This window comes from Adiantum capillus-veneris, chromosome 24 (assembly GCF_014529385.1).
Source record: "Adiantum capillus-veneris isolate H3 chromosome 24, ASM1452938v2, whole genome shotgun sequence".
Lineage (NCBI taxonomy): Eukaryota > Viridiplantae > Streptophyta > Polypodiopsida > Polypodiales > Pteridaceae > Adiantum > Adiantum capillus-veneris.
In genome coordinates, this window is record NC_140954.1 from 86,890,144 (window position 1) to 86,910,771 (window position 20,628).

General features: G+C 39.6%; 1 protein-coding gene and 1 pseudogene across 1 annotated transcript; both read left to right on the forward strand.

Annotated features, from left to right (window-relative positions):
- The first annotated feature begins 613 nt into the window (after positions 1-613).
- LOC147426710 (uncharacterized) lies at positions 614-1,547 on the forward strand (annotated as a pseudogene).
- An 890-nt stretch (positions 1,548-2,437) lies between these two features.
- Positions 2,438-5,215, forward strand: LOC147426711 (uncharacterized). Its single transcript, XM_086499123.1, has 7 exons — positions 2,438-2,507; positions 2,591-2,650; positions 2,907-2,951; positions 3,106-3,141; positions 3,216-3,352; positions 3,714-3,722; positions 5,111-5,215. Exons 1-7 carry the CDS (start codon positions 2,438-2,440, stop codon positions 5,213-5,215), a joined length of 462 nt encoding a protein of 153 aa, XP_086355249.1.
- Positions 5,216-20,628: the final 15,413 nt, after the last annotated feature.

Consider the following 20,628-nt stretch of genomic DNA (forward strand, 5'->3'; position numbering starts at 1 on the left):
CGCTTGAAAAAATCGCTTGAAAACAGTCCGCGTTAACGCGGACTGTTTTTATGCGATTTCTAGCAGGAACAGTGGTTAGAAAATTCTTTGGAACTCAGAAAATTTTGTGGGAAAATTTTGTTTAGGTGACTTTAAAAGGAATGAATTGTTTATTTGAAATGCATCAATGGATTAATGATTAGTAGTTATTTCTTGTATGTTGCTTATCTTTAAAGCACTTCATGCAGGGGAGTCTCACGCAAAAGAGGCAAGATTTCAAAAGTGCATACACCAATTGAGTGTAGTGACCAAGTTAGTTCAGTTGTCGTCTCTGACATGGAAGAGGATAATGAAACTACTCAGAGTCAAGAGCTTGGCATTGGTTCTGTTCACGAAGTTGACAATGCACATGGTGTTGAGGAGGCATGCCTGGAAATTGTTCCATATGTGGTCCAAGCTGAGGTTGCTTCTGAGCTGAATGTTGGAGATGAAAACAGTCTTGCAGAAAACAAGGATACTTAGTTGCTTCGAGTGTCCTCCAATTCCTCTCTGTCGATTAATTCCATATGCTCGAGTGCGCGGCTTGAGAGATGATGTAAGCGGCTTGAAAGCTGCTTTTGCAAAAGAAGGTTATATGAAAGAGAAGGGTGCTTTTATCGTATCTCTTTGGACATGTCAACGCGAGGACAGCTTTGTGTCAGGTAAGGATGTGGTTATTTAATGCACCCTAAATATTCTAGCCTCAAAAATGTAATGTTTGTAATACTGTACCTTTGATGCTTTCATAGATGCCATAAGAGACTCTTGGGATCCGATTTGGATAGATGTAAATCAAAACTTTGAAAACGAAGTTGCATCTCGTCCTGAATTGCATATCCTTTCAGAGAGGATGTTCTTCGTATGGGAAGGTAACCATAGGACTATAGCTTGGCATGCCGCAAGAAAAATTTTCAATGGTGAAGGAGAAACATTGCAGAGTCCTGTGTACGGTCATTGATCTGACAAAGGTCCCAGAGATTGCATTGTTGGCCAGTCTTCAACGAATGAATTTGTGAGAATCCATTCCCATTTTGGTCTCATTACTTGATCTTTTTTAATCAAGTATGTAATATATACCTTTTTAATGTCTTGATCAGCATGAATACCCATGCATTAGTGACTTCACATTTTCAAGATGAGCTAGTTAATTGTTCTCACATATGTGCTGCGGATCACGAAGAATAGTTGAAGGGTCTATCAGAGAAAGATAGAAGCATAATTGCATTGGTCAGAAAGAGATATTCCAAAGGAGCAGAGCCTTGGTATCCATTGACGAGACGATATTTAGGGAAACTGCTATATGATGTATGTTCATAAAATTTTGTCAGTTTATCTTTGGTATTGGTTCTCTACTAATGGTTGTTTTTTGTTAGGTTCAAATATCAAAGGAGATTCATTCACGAATGGATCAAGCAAGGCAAAGATTGTCCGCAGATGATTTGGTTAAAGAAGAAGAAAAAGTGATAAATGATCTTGCGCTTAAATACGGTGATCAAGTAGGCAAGGTGTATGTAAGTGTTTTCCATTAGAGATGCTTTGATTATTTGCTATGGTTATGAGTTTTTTTATTTCATTTAGATGTTAAATATTATTGATCCTCGACTTGGAGAGGAGTGGTTGGCCCGTGTGTGGGCACTACGATGGGGGTTGGATAGCTGGGCCACTTTAGAGAAACTGAACTTGATTGCTCTCTATGATGCTCCTATTGAGAGCAAGATATTATGGGTCTCTTTATTAGAGTCAGATAAGATCACGAGGACAGCTTATGGTCTGAAGCGTGGCGATCAATTTTTTCGTTAGTAAGTTCACTGAAAATTTTGTTGACATTAGGATTTTGCTTTGGGTGAAGTGATTGTAATGTTTTATCTTTACTTTCATAGCTGGATTCGTAGAGATTTGTTGCAGCGTATACTTGATAGAGCTATAGTTCTTCTTTCGGATTTTGGTGGTTTGCCCGGGGGTGTTATTGTGCCACTTGAGTGTACACTCTCTATGTACTTTGAGGAGCTCAAACTACAGGCTAGAGCTCACCTCTTTCCTACTGAGACTAGCCTTGAGGCCAAGACAAAAGATGCAGAGCTCTTGGCAATGAAGAAGATTGATACCACTCCCATGGCGGCTCAGAGGCTTCTATATCGGTGAGATACACAAACTTTATTTTTTGTTAAATTTATTTTGTGTGTAGGCAAGAGTCTAATAGAGTAATATTTGTAGGTATTTCACATATTTACACTCTTTGGGACACATTGCTATGATTCCTATGTTGGCCAAGCAATGGACAAACATAGCTATAGTTGAGAGTTGTATGTATCCCACATCCATGCATCACTTGTCGGAGTGGGAGTTGGTTCATTGTCCATGGTGGGTGGACATGGCCAAAGGCCATGTCTTGGCTAGAGAGAGAGAGTTGTATGAAGAGATGAAGAAGAGCCAAAAGACCAACACACAAGAAGAAAACCCTTCCTTAAACCAGGATCAACCAGCTACTAGTAAGTGTGCTTTGTTATTTTAATAGCATATACTAGAAATGTGTTCGTTCAAAGAGAGAGAAAATTCTTTATTTTCTCCATAGGAGGTCGCAACAACGTCAAAGAAAAGCAGATTGCGGATACGGAATCTCTGCCCACACATGGTGTGCTACTTATGCTATTTACTTTTTTATGTAGAGTCTCTTGGATCTTGTGTATTTATGTTTTCAAATCATTGCAGATGTGCACGGAGATCTAACTGCTAGGAAAGTTCTCTCTTTTGTGCATGCATCGGACTTTCCTACTGTAGTCACTAGTTCTTCTAGAGATGTCAGATATGTGGCTATGGTAGGGGATTACATTTGTATTGCTAGTGACTTTCGTGCGGGACTCAAAAATTCAGTTTGGACTCCCCTCCACGACCACATGCTCAGAGCTCGGCCAGATGGAGTACAATACACCAAGGTGGGTGGGACTGTGGCATGGGCAACTGACTTTATATTTTTGGATTTTCCATTTGGTGGCTTGCACCATGCATCAACTATGACGCCGTCTTGGGACATCTGCTCAGAGGATCATGTTCGCAGTGGTATTCATCTAGCATTCTCTATTCTTGCAGATTCAGGGTGGTTATTGATCATGGCATCATGTGTTGGTGAGTATCATTATTCAATTGCATTAAATTCATATTTAATAGTGATACATTTAAACCATGGTTGCCATGTTTAGGAGATAGCATTTGGTGGGTGGAGCGATTTGGTAGCGCGTCTGACATGAGCATTCATCGCCGCATTGTTCTTCTGCATCATGACCCCTATGGTTTTTTTCATAGCTATGGGGAGCATATTGAGGTAACGCAAAACCTAGTGACATCACACATATTTGGGTCTTGGTGGTCCGTTCATCTTTAACACTAGAATGGTAACAGGACACTTTTATGTCCTTGGACACTTTTGTGTCCTATTAAGTGACCATTTTGGTTGAATTATTTGAAGAGTATGAGAATCGATTTCTAGGTGCTATATATCCACAAAGTTTCCTTATGAGCTTGAAAAAACTTAGCATTTTTTTTGGAGTATCTATCTCACCATTAACCTTACTCTTGCACAACATTTTTGAACCTAAACTGTGTGAAAAAACGGGTCCTGTTTTTGGCTTTTTTTCAATTTTTGGCAACTATACCACTCTAAAGTTCATGTTTGTGAGGTTTAGATGGCTAGAGGTTAGGCCTTCATAGTTCTCAACATGTTTTGATGCTTGTAGAGAGAGCTAAGTGTTAAAATTGAAAGTTATGACCAATTTACAAGAATTGCATAATCCTGTTTTTTGGCCAAAATTAGCACTTCTATGATTTTTGGGGGCTTTCTTGATATCCAAATTCAATTTTGATTGTGTAAGTGTAATATAGAACATAAAGCTAATCTTCCTTGAGTTTTGGGGGACCTAATATGCTATATAGCATAGTATATGATGATGGTTGAGTTTTTTGATTGCTGAAGAATACGATACATTTTAGAGTAGCAAGTATAACTTTCTCAATATTGCTAGTTTCTTAGGCCAATTGTGTGTATTTTGTAGGTAGTAACCATATCTAATCATAGACTACAAACTTGGCTAGATATTGAGTAGTTTCTATGGGTTTCTAGAGGTCATAATGCTAAACCCAATTTTTTCATGTTTGCTGTATTTAGCACTTCATCATTGCCCCCAAGGTTCCAATTGTAAGAGATCCATTATCCTTTTGACATGCTCCATGGCTCCTTTTGAATCCAGATGCCCAAAGGGAACTAATAAAACATGTATATAGTATATGTATTGAGCGTGACTATAGAAACTTTGATGATAGGTCCGCAAAATGGAAAAAATGCAACTTTTTTGTACCTTTTTTTTTCCAAAAAAAAAATTAGTGAGGTAAAAGCAACCATATGTTTTGGTCACCAACCCATTGAAGTTTAGAGGGCATTTTATGTCATGTCCTACAAAAATCCCCACTCTTATTTATATGCAATCAACCATAAGAAATTGCTATTTTGTGCAAAATGCACTGGTCCATCAACTTTGGAGGCTTGTAGTGACCAAGGGATGAGAAAAATTACAAGTTTCTCATTTTTTCCATATGTAGTAGTTATTGAACTGTAAGCTCATGAAAGGATTTTTCAAAATGAGTGGATCTAATATGATTTTGGAATTTTTTCCCAAAACCCTGAAAGGACACTTTTATGTCCTGTTAGGTTACCATTCTAGTGTTAACTTTTTTTATTGTTGTATTTGTACTGCGATACCTCTATGCTTTGTTTCATAGACGGGGGATGCAGCCTCCATGTTTTTTGGCAGAGAGCACCTCTATGTTTCACTCTCTTGGCATGAGTCCGACAGATTCCATGATGAGACATTATCTTCCTGTATCCTCTAGAGCCCTTGCATCTACAGGAGAGCCGTTGCGTGGTGGTCTACAGATGAGTCACACTCTTTTATCATGCTTCGTGGAGATGTTGTGAAGACGTGGTGGTATTTGTTTAGAGTTTGGGTGTGGGACAGCACTAGTGCTAGCAGCTTGTCTTGGTACTGGACGTGCATGTGCTTCCATTGATAGTAATGAGGGCTTGATATTGACATATGTGCAGCCTCTACTGCTGCCTCAGTTGCGGAGTGTTGATGAGGCTTCCACATCTGTGGATGTGGAGGATGAGGGTGACAGGCTTGGTGGGAACCCATATGATGACTTGTGAGGCTCCCACCCTCCACTTGACATTTTTTGTTTATGCTATGTTGGTAGACTATTTGTTCTTGAGACTTTGGATATTGCTATATGCGATGTATTAGGCTATCTATTGTGATGTTACTATATGCGATGTATTAGGATATCTTTTGTGTTGGGTCCATAATCATGTTTTTTGTTTCATTGAAGTATTTTGCCAGTTTATATAGAGAAGATTGCGAGAGGAATGACATCAAGCACCCAATACGACTATGAGCTACAAAATCAACGACGGAGACGCAATGTGTTCATCGATGATGAGTGTGACTCAGCATAGTGATATGTGATACACATCCATAATCTCTAGGGAGTTTTTTTGTCATCTTTTTGTTGTGATTTTTTGTGTTTATGTAAGATATACGGTTCTTGCAGCTTGGTACCTTGGGAGTATTGCGTGAATTGTTTAGTCAAGACTGGTACTTATTTTTAGTCAAGACTTGTTTCACCTTTGAAATTTCTTAATCCATACCAAAGCTCACCTCCATAACTACGTGCACTTTTCTCTCACTCTCACTCTTCCTCTCCCCTCCTCTCTCTCTCTCTCTCTCTCTCTCTCTCTCTCTCTCTCTCTCTCTCTCTCGTCTTTTGTGGTGATCAAATCATAATTTATCAGCAATGGTATATAACCCATTCTTTGGACGGGAATAGAAAGAAAAGGAGAGAGCCATCACAAAGCAGCATGAACCAAGAGGAAACGAAATTAGGGTAGGCAAGTGAGTGAATCTATATTGGTTTGAAGATGCTTACTAAAGAATAGGTTCTAATCCATACACATTGATATAGTTGCATGATGGGAAATCTTGCTTCCTATTTTAAAAATGTTGTGTGTGTGTGTGTGTGTGTGTGTGTGTGTTTCTATCTATCTATCCCTCTTTTCGCGTGTGTGTGCACGTTGGGAGGGGGGGCATGTGATCATAGAACATTTAGTCTCTGCAAGACTCTAATATCATCTCTCTCTCTCTCTCTAAGTGTGTTTCTATCCCTCTTTTTACATGTGTGTATGGAACTTTTTTTTCATAGTTTTGTAGCAATGCTCTCTATTCAAGTACCAATGTTCAAGTATCTCTCTCTCTCTCTCTCTCTCTCTCTCTCTCTCTCACGGAGGCATATATGATGGTTATCATAGAACATTTAGTCTATGCAAAACTCTAATATCATTTCTCTCTCTCTCTCTCTCTCTCTCTCTCTCTAAAAGTGTGTGTTTCTATCCATCTATCCATCTATCTATCTATCCCTCTTTTTTACATGTGTGTATGGAACTTTAGTTGTCATATTTTTGTAGCAATGCTCTCTGTTCAAGTACCAATGTTCAAGTATAGATATATATATATATCTCCCCCCTCACTAAGGCATATATGATGGGTTCGCTCGACTTTGGGTTCGCTCAAAAATATCCGCTCGGGGTATGGTGAGACTCGGTTCAATTATGAAGGGATTTTTTATACTTAAACACACACACACAAACATATTTCTCCTTGCATAATCACCTCAAAAATTCCCTAGATCAGCCTATGAGTAAAAAAAAATAGATCTTCAATCATCTCTCACTTGTATACTTTCATGCATACGCACTCCTCGAAAAAGGTCTCAACGAGAATGATGACGACCATGATAACAACATTTGAGGCGTGCAATACGGCTATAGACAACATGGAGAAGGTAGATGAGTACTCAAAGTAGCAGATAATACTTGCTTCAGGTAGTTTGTTTATCTTCTACCTTACGGATTCCTATTGAATCTCCCCCAATATTTATAGCTTTTGTGATTTTGATCTATACCTTTCTTTGAGTCGAATCTTCTATTTCACCCCTTTTTCTCCTTGTAGATCCTTGTACTTGGTTGCAAACAACTTGGGATAGTATGCACACAATTTCACATAGTTTTGATTTTCTTGCTTAGTTAAGTCTTCACCCGACATTCTAGCCACCTCTATTGCATCTATACCATGAACATGAGACAACATACATTTCTCCAAGTGGGGGTATCTATGGAAACTCTGAAAAAATCGTCATCAATCTTCAAAATTTCATCATCACTCTCCTCCATAGTACTTGTGTAGCCCTCATCATAGTCTATTACAGTCTCATACTTGTATCTTTTCATCAAATCGCCCTCATCTTTACCCATCATTGGATGGAAGTGGATCCCTTTGGAGCTCACATCCAATACCGCCTATCTATTTAGAATCTCTTTATTTGTAAAAATGAACATACTAGTTCTCTAATTTTGTGTAGCTCTTATAGCAAGGAGAAATGGTCTCCCAAAAATTATAAATAAGCATTATCACTTGCTTTCATCACAAAGAAATCAATGAGGCCGTGTTTAGTACCCATCACCTTTACCTTCCCATCATGAACTATACCCAAGCACCTTGCCTTGGCATGGTTTGCCATTCTTCATTTTCACATTTGACTTGTCCACCATTTTAACCCCTATATCCCTCATATTAGCCTGTTTCATGACACACACTTGGGCACCACCATCTATGTAGGACTATACTTGCATAGCACATCAATGGGATTCACTATCCTTGATACCATTTTCTATACCACATGCATAGCTTATCTAGTACATCAAAGCCTCGTACTAATGATGGTAGACCATTGTCTCCTCAATCGGGGTTCAATGCTAACAAATATTTGCTTTTGACCCTTGACATAACTCCCCAGATCATATTTAGGATTGTTACATCCAAGTTGGAAGTTTGTTTGATTTATCCTGTGGTGCTTTCTCCTATTGGTAGTCTTTGACTACTCTTTACCTGCATCCACCTTCTCTTACCTTTGCAACTTCTATTCTCCCACTTTGTTTTTTTCTCTCTTTCTCCATGAGCCCTTTTAATGGTCACTTCAAGGATTCATTTCTAGCAAGGGAGTAAGAAGGGCCCCAAGACTATGGAAGCTAAGGAACAAACTGAGAAAATAGAGGAGAATAACACGACACAATATTTCACCAAGGCTAACAATTACAACAGCAAAGCCAAAGTGAAGGAAAAAGTCTTAAAAGGTAAAATAGACTTTCACTTGAAGAGGTAGGACATTGTCATAAGGATAACAAGTGTTTCAAGTACTGGGAGTAAGGACATGTTTCACTTGTGTGTCATAAGAGAAGTGAACGTAATGATCCTCCTAGAGCTACCATGGTGGAACCTCTAAAAGAGGAAGGCCATTGCAAAGGAGCACCACTCTTTTATGCTTGGGAAAAAGTAAGAGAGTAGCATGATGATTTGATACTTTTTAATCTCAAGTCCACCCATGAATTTATCTCTGTTGAACTAGCTATTAATCTAGGAATCCATGACTCTAAGGTGTGGGATGTGGTGAAAGTACATGGAGCTTTCAAAGGAAAAGATGCCTGAGTCACTCCGTTGATTTGAAAGCTAACGATCATGTGCAAATCTATGTTGACAAAGAATATTTCTTCATCTTCCCACTCAAACATAAAGACGTTATCTTAGGGGCACCATGGTTTGATTGCATGACTATCTCTCTCAGATTTTTTCAAAGAAAAGTCCTCTTTTTCTATAGAGGCAAGGATATTGCACTTGATGTAAATAGTGTGGATAGCACCATACCACTTGTACAAACTCAATATTTTGACAAAGTAATGACAAGTCCACTTTCTTGTTACATGGTTTTTGTCAAAGAAACTAAAGAAGATGCATGTGTGCTTAAAGAAGTACAAAGTGAAACTAAAGAGGAGTTATATTGTATGATCTCCTAAATATGTTTCAAGGTGTTTATGGATAGCATCCCCAGGGAGCTACCTCCCCCAAAAGAGGGCAAGATGATCATACCATGGAACTTCTACTTGATAGTTCACTTCTTAATAAGACTCTTTATCGAGTCTCATTGGCACAACAAGAAGAGATTATGGGGCAAGTGAATGAGCTTGTAGAAAAAAGGATACCTAGTTCATTTTTATTTTTCTCCCTAGCTCTACTACTACAAAAGAAGGATGGTACTTATAGAATGTGTGTGGACTATCACACACTTAATTGGATAACCATATAGAATAGATTTCCTGCTCCCAAAATACAAGATCTATTTGATAAGCTACTGGGATACATGGTTCTAGCTACTTTAGTAATAGACTTTCAAAGTGATTATCACCAGATAAGTATCATACCAGAAGGTATTCATAAGATGGACTTTCTTACAAAATTTGGTCTATATGAATTCATGGTACTTCCTTTTGGGCATATCAAGGCACTAGCTACCTTTATTCAAATGATGGGGAGGCATCAAAGCTTCATGGAAGTGTTCTTTGATGACATTATTATCTACTCCAACTCTATTGAGAAACACAAGTATCGTCTTCAAGTAATATTTTAGGTTTTGAGAGATAATAAACTTTGTATCAACCAAAAGAAGAGTGTATTTTTCTTAAAAGAGATTCAATATCTAGGTCATATTATCTCCCAACCTGGGATCCAAATGGATGCTAAAAGTTGGAGATAATAAAAAAATGGCATATATCCATGAATCTACTTGAATCAAGAATCTTTATAGGAATGTGTACATACTATAGACGCTTTAGAAAATTTCTCATTTATAAAGCCGAGCCATTATATGACTTGACTAAAAATAAAATTGAATACATATGGTTTGCAAAAGAGAGTGAATCTTTTGAAAATCTCAAATTGAAGTTAATCTCTCAACTAGTGTTGATATCACCAAACCTCTCAAAACCTTTCAAAGTTCAATGTGATGCTTGTGGGGCATTGCCTTGAGGCTATGTTGCTTCAAGAAGGGCATGCCATAGCATATGATAGTAGGAGATTAAATGAACAATAATAGAATCTAAACATAAATAAAAAAGAGTTGTTGGATATTTTACATGCGTTAGATGCATAGCAGAATTATCTCTTAGGCACTCCATTTATTTTGCGCAGAGATCACCAAAGTCTTAAGTAATTTCTCACGCAAACTAATTTAGTGATAAGGAAACGAGGTGGGCAAACACTCTTTCACAGCTTAACTTTCATATTGCTCACATAGCTCGTAAGCATAGCCAAGTGACCGATGACCTTTCATAAAGACCAATTCAAGAAGATCACCAAAGGTGAATGTTGTATCAATAGCTACTCACAATGATCTGTCTTCTATGATAGATGCGTATGCTATAGATCTAGACTCCAAAGATATAATATCAACTGTTGCACTAGGGAAGAAAGAGTAACCATACAATGTGCAAGATGGTTATCTTCTCTATGGCAATAGGTTATGCATTACACATAGATTACATGAAAAAGTTATGTATGAATCTCATACTCCCCCATACGCACGACATATAGGGATTCAAGCTATTCTTAAGGGAGTAGATATGTACTTCTATTCTCCAACAAATAAAGGTAGACATATCAAATTATGTTTTTAAATGCAATGTATGTCAAAAGACAAAGTATGATAAAGTTTCCCAAGGCATGTCTCAACCATATAGTAGGCAAAGGGACACAAGGACACCCAACGGGTCATCAAAAAGATTATGCAAAGTTAGAAAAAAGATATTATGGACCATTCTAGATCCTCAAGCCAATTATTGAATTGGCTCACAAGTGAAGGTTACCTAGCACTTGCCTCATTCATAATGCTTTTCATGTAAGGCTTTTGAAGCCTTCTAAGGAGGAGCAACCCAAAGAACTAGTAACCAAAGATCCACCCAAGTTTGAAGGTCAAGAAGAGATCTTGCAGCACAAGAGTATCCTATGATATGAAGACAAGGTTTTAAGAAGTGGTAACACTATACAATGATATTTTATTAAGTTTAAAAATTATCATTTCAAAGCTACAAGGTGGATGTAAAGGCATCCAGTTAAAGAATAATGTAGACCTATAAATGATTATAATGAATCATGTCAAAGGTAAGAATCAAGTTTGAACAAATATGTTTTAAAAGGAATTTTGGTGAATCATTGAGTGGCCCCTTTCCTCTACCTCTACCAAATAGTGGGTACATGTCCTCTTTCCCTGGGTGGGTGCAGGAACTTGGGAGCATAGTGCCCCTCTTCTTTGCAATTATAGCACTGACTAGACAAAGTCCTAGCTTTGACTCTTTCTCTTCTTGAGTGTCATCTATCCATCTTACTTAAAGGCAATTCCTGCATTTTCTCCAATAAATATTGAACAGTACATACCCATTCCTATGGAACCACGACTACACTTTGGTTTTCTTGGTTCTCCATTTGAATTTTATCTCACGGACTCTTTGGTTGAGTAGAAGCCATCATAGCCTAGCAATCCTTGTTCCATTTTCTTCTTGATCTTCTTGCTATTTAACCAAGAAATTTCCACTCCACTGTAATCTTTTGAGCTTTTGAAATCCATGTTTTCCCACACCTTGGGGTGCAAGCAAACCATAAACTTGTCTAGCTTGAAATATTCACCATTGGCTGATTGCATAGCCACCACCAACTCTGTCCAACACTCTTCAAAATGATCAAGAATATGTATTGAGATCTTCACTTACATCCTATTTGAGGGCCTTAAATTTTGCATCCATGTCCTATAAAAATTGTTCTCATGGAGACAATTGAACCTGTTTGGGTTTGCCTTCCAATGCATCAAACATGCTTTGGCCTTGCAGTGCAACATCACCAATTGGCTAGTTTGCATCTTACTCTCTTCATTTGGCATACACAATGACAACATATACACTAGTCCATAGCTTCATGCCACCATCTTCATTGACATCAAAAATTTTATTTTTGTCTTTAACCAAGGAGGAATCATTGTGCTCCTCCATGGTGGCACTAGAAAATGGAAAGGGAAAACACACTTGAAAATATGCAATATGCCTCTCTATAGCTCAGTCTAAACACAACAGCCTTATCCACTTGAAAAATTCAACAAATAACTAAATTTTATACAAAACCTTTGTCTACACACACTCAAGCATACCCATGCTTAAAAAAATTTCACTTGTCACATGATATTTGGAAAGATTACCTCCCAGCTCTCAAACACACACACACACACACACACAACCTCTCTCTCTCTCTCTCTCTCTCTCTCTCTCTCTCTCTCTCTCTCTCTCTCTCTCTCTCTCTCTCTCTCTCTCTCTCTCTCTCTCTCTCTCTCTCTCTCTCTCTCTCTCTCTCTCTCTCTCTCTCTCTCTCTCTCTCTCTCTCTCTCTCTCTCAGGCGGAAACCCTTGCCCTGCTTCTTTCTTTTGAACGAGTCCTGCTCTCTCCCCGTCTCCCCCCAGATGTAAGGGCAACTTTGCAAAGAGGGTGGGGGTGTTAGCTCCCAAAGGCCTGCCCTCCATCCAGCGCACCAGGCAGCCGCGTGGCCCTGCTCGACAAAAACTTTTCTCGCAATGCAACAAAACCTTGCAAGCCGCCTGTATACTCAACTTCATTGTTGTTAGAATGTAATTCTAACAAATGGCCAAGAAAAATTACCTTGATACCTTTGTCCTCATTAAAAAAAACTATGCCTACAACTGCTTTATCAGATGCTCGCTTGTAGGCTCCATCAAAGTAGAGAGAGTGTGCTCTTTCTATCACCAGTGGCTCTCGAAGTGGTTGAGTTCCCTCCCCTTTAGATTTCTTTACCTTCTTCTCAAAGTTCTGGTAGGTCATGAGTCCCCCCAAGCTTCCCCTTGTTGTGCTTTCCACCTGTACCATGTAGTCAAACTCTTGCAGACAAATTAGCCATTTAGTAATTCTAACAGAAACATCCATGTGCTGTACCACATAGGGAAACATTTCATCCATGGTTAAGAGTTCAAATTGCCTAGGCAACAATTATGATCGAAACTTTGTTATTGCAAATCTAAGAGCCAGGACTAGGTGTTTAGCATGGGTGAAACCTTTCTCTATCGCTGTCATCATGCAACTGGAGAAGTAGATGGGCCTCATAAAAGATGTTTTTGCATCCTTTTGGAGTAGCACTACCCCCAAGGAGTCATCTCCCACACTTGAGGTGACATAGAACTTTTCGTCCCACTTAGGCGGTGAGATAGTTGGTAGGGTAGCTAAGACCTCCTTACCTTGTTGTAGTGATGTTCGCTCTTCACATCCCATGTGAAAAGTCGATCATTGTGTGAGCTATTGCAGTGGTAGAACAAGTGTCACCACTAACCTCTTCGCCTAACATGCTCCATATGGTGGACATGCCCTCTCTCATGGGAACCTTTAAGCTGTTGGGAAAACGAACAAGAGGGCACCTCTAAGCAATGTCTCCTAGTAACGTGCAAGACACAAATTTGGCACCACAAACCATATCAAAATAACTCCAATAAAATTGCAACTAAAAAGAAAGTGATCCCTTAGGAATTTACAAGCACACACCCGCCCAAAAGATCGCCATGGGAACTAGGAAGCATATGCCTTGGCATGGAATTACAACATATGCCAACCAATGCACTTGAGGAAAAGATATTTCCCCTTCACCAAAATACTCTTTACAACCACAATTACAAAGAGTACATATGCCACAAAACACGCAAGCTTCCACAACTCACTCTACATCAAACTGCCTCGGGCTACCATATCCTATACTCTACAAAAAAGAGATTGTATTTTCCAAACCAAAACCTCAAATAATTTTTTTCAAGCCTAAAAAACTCTTTGCGTTTTTTGAAATAAAGTTTTTAAGACCACTAATTTCATATATATGCACCTCTATGTGCATAATTGGCGTGAACAGCAAGTTGCCACAGTGCAACTAGATGTACAAAAGACTAGTCATGGGGGGAGAAATTGCATCAAAAAGCATGAGGAAGGCACAATGACCAAAGATATGAAATTTTGTTATATTTGATTGAACTTTCTTATTTTCTTACATGAGTTTAAGCTATATATAATTGATACTCCAAAAAACTCACTAACGGGCACTTACAATACCAATAGTTGATGCTACACTAGAGACTTGTACTCCATGTGCTTGCTAATGAAAAATAAAATCCCAACAGAAAAAATTCTCACACACCCTTTTGACACATGGAATCATGTTCATATGTACAAATTTACAAAAAGTGGGGTGTCTGTAATGCGTGTAACATAGTTTGTCAAACCCCTAGTCTACTAGAGCATTCATGCTTAGCAATAGCATAAACATTATGTCCTCTTGGATCAAAAGGACATTATATATGAGCACCAACCACAAAAGAAAAACCATCTTGATGCATGTAGATGTTTACTCATTTTTAGTATCATTATGCACTCAATTCACATAAACCAAGGACCTTTTGAACATGAGAAACTCTTAACAAAGACACATACACATAACTTTTCATTACACCATCATGCATGCAAAGATTAGACATCTCCTCCAAGAAGGAGTTAAATTTATTCTCATTCATTATGATTCATGCATACATTCCCATGATGACATTCTTGGATGGAGCCTCTTGTAGGTCTAAGCAGCTAATGCGACTAGTGCCTCCAAGGAGGACTTCCCATGAATGCTCTTCTCTATCAATGTCATCAAAAGCTCCATGCAAGTGATTATCATCTTAGCTATCTTGCATGTCATATGACATGTGAGGCCTGGTACATCTTGCAATAGTGTTATTGTAGCCTTGAGTGTATCATCAAAAGTATCATAGAATCTAGGACCTTTAGCTCGTATTCCATGTATTCTTGGCTACCCCATCTGACATGTCTGCTATCCACTTTTGAGCTCATCTCGAGCATCCACTTCCTATCGGTCTTCTTCTAGATTATGAATGCCTCCCAAGGTTGAAGTACTAGGTATGTCTATTAAGGGTATCTGATCAAGACTTTCAAACTTGATGTATGTGGTTTGGGTGAGTGTACATGTTTAGGTTCTTGTGAAGTGCCACCAAAATCCACAACTTTGGCTTTTATATCTCTAGCATACATTTCAAACTTGTGCAGTCAATTCTGCTTTGGCTTTGGCAAGTTGTTCCTAAAGCTCTTTCATTTGTTGTTCTTTTTGTGCATTAGTCATGAGCATGCCAACTATCAATATTTGTCTTTGTAGCTTCTCTTGATTGAACTCCACCTTGAGTGCTATAAGCTTTTAAGAACTTGATTTTGAGTAGAGAGAAGTAGATGTTGGTGTCCCATCTTGATTGGCAAGGAGGATAGAGAGAGCGCACTTCACCACATCATAAGAATCATAGAGTTCTAAGTATTCATTCCTCTCCCTTTTTAGATCCTTTTCCAATGCTTGCTGTTCCACTTGAAGTTGGATATTTAACTCAGTTTCCTTTTCTAGATCTTTGTAAATATTTGCAGTGCATCTTTCTTTTCCTTCTCTAGAGCTGTTTGTAGATTTTTTTTGTCTTTTTGTAGGCTTTCCACTAGTTGTTCAAGATGTGCTATCTCTTGATTTTCTTGTGCTGTGGAAACTTTAGCCACATTTGCTTCAAAGTGAAGTTCTAACATGTCTAGGATGGTTTCTTGAAGGTCAAACTTTTTCACTATGCTCATAGCCACTTTTTGATTTGTTGGCTGCAAAGAGGGAACATGTTATGCAATTGATATCTTACTATTTATTGCAGCTGACAGTTGGCAAAAGCTTGACCGAGCTAGGCTATTGCAAAAGGATATTATATTTTATGTATATTTGATTATTCAAGTGCTCTTATGAGCTTTGGCCATTTATGACCGTCAGGCCAGTTTGTACTCAATTTGACCATTCAAGAAATCTATAAATCAAATACGTGCAAGAGAGAAATGGTCACTTGCACGGGGGGAGATTGCACCTAGTGTCTGTGTATTCTTCTCTTCTCTCTCGCCGTGATGGCATAGCACTCCGCTCTAGGAGGTGCGCCTGCACGTGTGCTGTTGCACTGTCTCACTCTTGCTCTCTCTCTCTATTCGCTTGCGGCTTTGATTCTGTGCTACGATATCTACCAGGTATGTCGATTTTTCTATTTTATGGTTTGCAGTGTTCTATTTCACGTATTATGCAGGGCAATTACGCTTTTGTCTGTAGCAATGGTATTAGAGCACAAACCATCGCTCTGGGCAAGATACAGATTGTAGGAAGTGAGAACGTGACAAATTTGGAGCTAAGTACTTTTAAATTACTCATTTTTATTAATAATAATCTTCATACATGTACTAAGTAACTAATGAAATATGTAATTTACCTTGAGTGCTTACACATATGTTGGAAACTGGAGGTGTTTGAACAATATAAATCGCCAAGTTGTAATAGGTTTGTATATAATTTCCAAGATATGAAGATGTTAACAAAAGAAAGGGAAGCACAATATCATCTTGTAGGTAAGTATCAGATTAGATATAGGAAGTAGATAGGAAATTTCAATGTTCTATGATATTATCAAACCATGACACTCAGATTAGGAGCTTGATTAACATTAGCAGCATGGGAACAATACACCAAATAATAATTAAGGTGTTCAAAGGATTACCAGGGATCAAGTTAACACAAAATCTGAAAAATGGATATAGGCCGGGGAAACAAAGGCATTGGTTTATGGAGATGGTGTCTATGAGAAAAACTGTAAAGCAGCAGGCTAGTGCTCACCGTTCACAAATTGGGTGGATCTTTGGTCTCATCACACAGTTAATCGGACGCTCTATTGATGAAATGAGCAACGAGTCGAGGAGTAGCACTAATAATGGAAATTGAACAACTTTAAATTGTCCAGTAGCAAATAAAAGCAAAAAAAATTGTGCTCTATGCCGGGCTTGAAGTAGTTGTGTGTGTGCGCATAGTACCCAATTGGGCAAGGCAGTCTGTTGCCAATCGGGCAAGCAGGTTTGGGAGAAAATTTTGGAGTTGCCAGCCCTTGAGGGTGCACGTCTTGCAAGGCCCCTAACGTCACATCCACCTCTACTGCCCTCTACCCCGCCTCACCTCCACCTTGTCTTTGTCAGAGGATGCACACGCTGCAGTCTAAGCACAAGCATGGGACGGAAGTTATTGTGAACTTGAGTGATATATAGAAGATAGAGTGAGAGAGTAGAGAAGGAGAGAATAGACAGAGAGATGGAGGTAGAGAAGAGAGAGAGGTGTGAGAGAGAAGGAAAGGGGGATTTGACACCAAGTAGAGGGGGAAATTCAAATTCGAATTGCATACAACAACTACTCTGGAACAATACAGAGAGGAGTTCCTTTTATAGGCTTGGATAAGCAATCTAGCTGTTGTAGGGATAAGGTATATGTGGTGAGGTTTGAACTCCGCTTGGGTGTAAAGTGCATTGCACTTTCCACATCCCCCCTCAAACTGAAATCATAACAGAAAGCATAGAGCATTTGTGAGGAGATCCCCCCTCATGCGAATACAAAAATAAAACCATGCTAAAATACAATGAGTGTTGTTAAAGATGAAGCTAGGGAGCTTCCAAACCGGCTCTTGCTAGGCAAAGAATGTGTTTTTCAGGAGGAACTGCCTTGGTAAGGAAATCGTTGACATTCTCTGTGGTAGAGATGTATTTGAGGTGGATGAATTTGTCTTCGACTAGCTCCTTGATGAAGTGATACGCAAGCTTGATTTGCTTTGTGCGCTTGGTAAGCTGAGGACTTTTCGCCATTGCAATTGATAACTGATTGTTGCAATGTAGAACGATAGGAGGAGTGGCACATGGAATTGGCAGTTCTTCTAGGAGTTGGTGAAGCCACAATTCTTCACGAGCAACGAGGGATGCTGTTATATACTCTGCCTTGGCAGATGATAGAGCAAGTGAAGTCTAGCTCTTGCTTCGCCAAGAAATAGCACCACCTGCAAATACATGCCCAGAGATGCTATGCATATTTTGGTCTTGGCCAGCCCTGTCGGCATCAACAAAACCTTTGATTTGCAGTGGTGATGAGTGGTGTTGACTTTAATAGGTGAGAGAATGATGGCGAGTGTGGTGTAAGTAGCGCAGTGATCTCTTGGCAGCAAGACCATGGCATTTGTGAGGTGCCTTCATATGGCGAGATAATACATGACCTGTAAAGCTTTAAATGTCAAGTCTTGTGCATGATATGAGGTACCTTTGCTAGCCGATTAAGCGAGCATAGGGAGATCTTGACATAGAATAAGTATCATCATCAGATGGTGGCAGAGAAGTGAATAATTTATTCTTGACAAGGAGTGGAGTAGAGAGTTGTGCATTGGAGGAGAGAAGACCATACTCACCCAATATGTCTTCAATGTATTTCCGCTGTGAAAGCTTGATGAATCTACCATTTGGATCCCTCTTGACCTCTATGCCCAAGAAGTAGGTCATAGGGCCGTTGTCATGGACTGGGAATTCCTCCTTGAACATTTCCACAACATGTGAGACTTATATCTCATCACTAGCAATGATATCTCATCACTAGCAATGATGAGACTTATATCTCATCACTAGCAATGATAGGAATATCATCAACATAGACACCAATGATTGCCCATCCATGAAAGAGAGTATGATAGAATAAGTTTGGGTCAGAAGTGCATTGAACCCATCCCCATTTGATAAGAAAAGCATGCAAGCACTTGAACCATTGTCGTGGAGACTGCTTGAGACCGTATATGGGCTTAGGTAGCTTGCATACATAGATAGTGGGATCATCACAATAGAAGTAGGGCGGTTGAGCCATATAAATGACTTCATCTAGCCATCCATGTAGAAAGGCAGTGCGAATGTCAATGTGATGAAGAGGAATGTCAAAGAAAGCGGCTAATGCAACAAGAATGCGAATGAGGTGATACCCATGACAGGAGAGTAAGTATCAGTGAAATCTATACCATGTTGTTGCGCATAGCCCTTTGTGACAAGCCTTGCTTTGTAGCATTCGACATAACCGTTGGGGTATTGCTTCTTCTTGAGAATTCATCGGCAACCGATGACATTGGCGTTGTCGGGCCTTGGCGTGATAGTCCAAGTTCAAGCTTCTTCATGTGCTTGAAGCTCTTCCTTCATGGCTTCAATCCATTGTTCACCTTTGGGAGAGGCAATGGAATCTTTGACTGAGAGTGTGTTCTCTTCGAGCGGGCCGGGATGCTGATGGGGAGGTCTTCTTCTTCTTGAAGCAATAATGAGGCGAAGGAAGTTGCTTCGTAGATGGTTTCGAGAGAGCGGTGTCGAGGGAGAAGGGGAGGCGATATCCCATCATCATCCATTGGGGCTGATAAGGAGGGTTGAATAGAATGATGATTGGATGCCTTGAGGGCTGAGGAATAAGAGGAAGTAGTGATGGTGTTTCTAGGAGTAGTAGAAGTAGGCAGGGTTGAGAAGGAGGATGATACGACAATAGGTGAGTGTGCCATGCTTAGAGGCGAGGAAGGAGAAGCTGAGGGGGTGAAATGAGGGCTGTTTTGGGTCTTTTTTGAATGAGGTAGGGGGCTGAAATGGTTTGTAGCTACTGGGAGAGCTAAAGAGGGCTTCAATTGGTGCTCATGTAGGATGAAAGTAGCACTTTTATCTGCCAAGAAGGTGACATAAGTGTACCTTGTATAGTCACCGACGATGAAGATTAGGAAGTATTTGTTGCAAGTGAGTGAATGTGTCTGCATTGGGCCGCACAAATCCGAGTGGATAAGCTCAAGAGGTTGAGCTGTATGGGACTTTGACCTTGGAAACTTGAAATGCTTAGCTTTGCCCAATACGCATGCTTCACAAAATGTAATTGTGGTTGGCAAACCTACCACTAGCTCCTTCTGCTGCATATCTTTGAGCACTTGTTGTGAGACATGACCTAGTCTGTATTGCCAAGTAAGTGTCTCCTCTTGCTTAGGAGAATTGATGACTGTTGAAAGTGCTTTGGCTTGGACTTTGCCGGAGCCAAGAGGATACAAGCGTCCTTCCTTGGGGCAGGATATAGAGAAAGGCTTGTGATTTGTGTCAATTGTATGCATGATGCACGTATCATGCATGAAAGAAACTGTAATGCCCTTGGAGGTGAGCTCTCCTACTGAGATGAGATTCTGCTTTAGATCAGGTACATAGTATACCTTGTCTAAGTGAGCTATAGTGCCATTTGGTAGGGTAATGGAAACAATGCCATCATATCCTTGAGCATATTGAATGTTACTATCCCCCATGAGGACTTCAAGTGGGTGTTGTAGAGGAGTGTAGTGTGCAAGCCAATCAAAATGATATGTCATGTGATGTGTAGCTCCAGTGTCTAGATACCAGATAGACGAGTTGTGATGTGGCTTAGAGGAGCTGAAGCTTGCAGGAAAAAGTTGTGTAGAAGTAGGGTGCATATCACCATCATAGCTTGAAATATTGGTGAAATGAGCATGAGCTTTGTGATGATTGCCTCCATTTGCTTTATGTCTGTTGAATCCTCCATGATTACCACCATGTTGCTTGGTTTTGGATGTGCAGTCCTTTGCAATGTGTCCGAACTTCTTGCAGTTGTGGCATTGAACTTGACCATAAGGCGCATTTCTAGGGCGGTTAGAACCACCTTTATGCAACTGCCTTGCATTGTTGTAATGGTGGTTACCACCTTTTCTGAAATT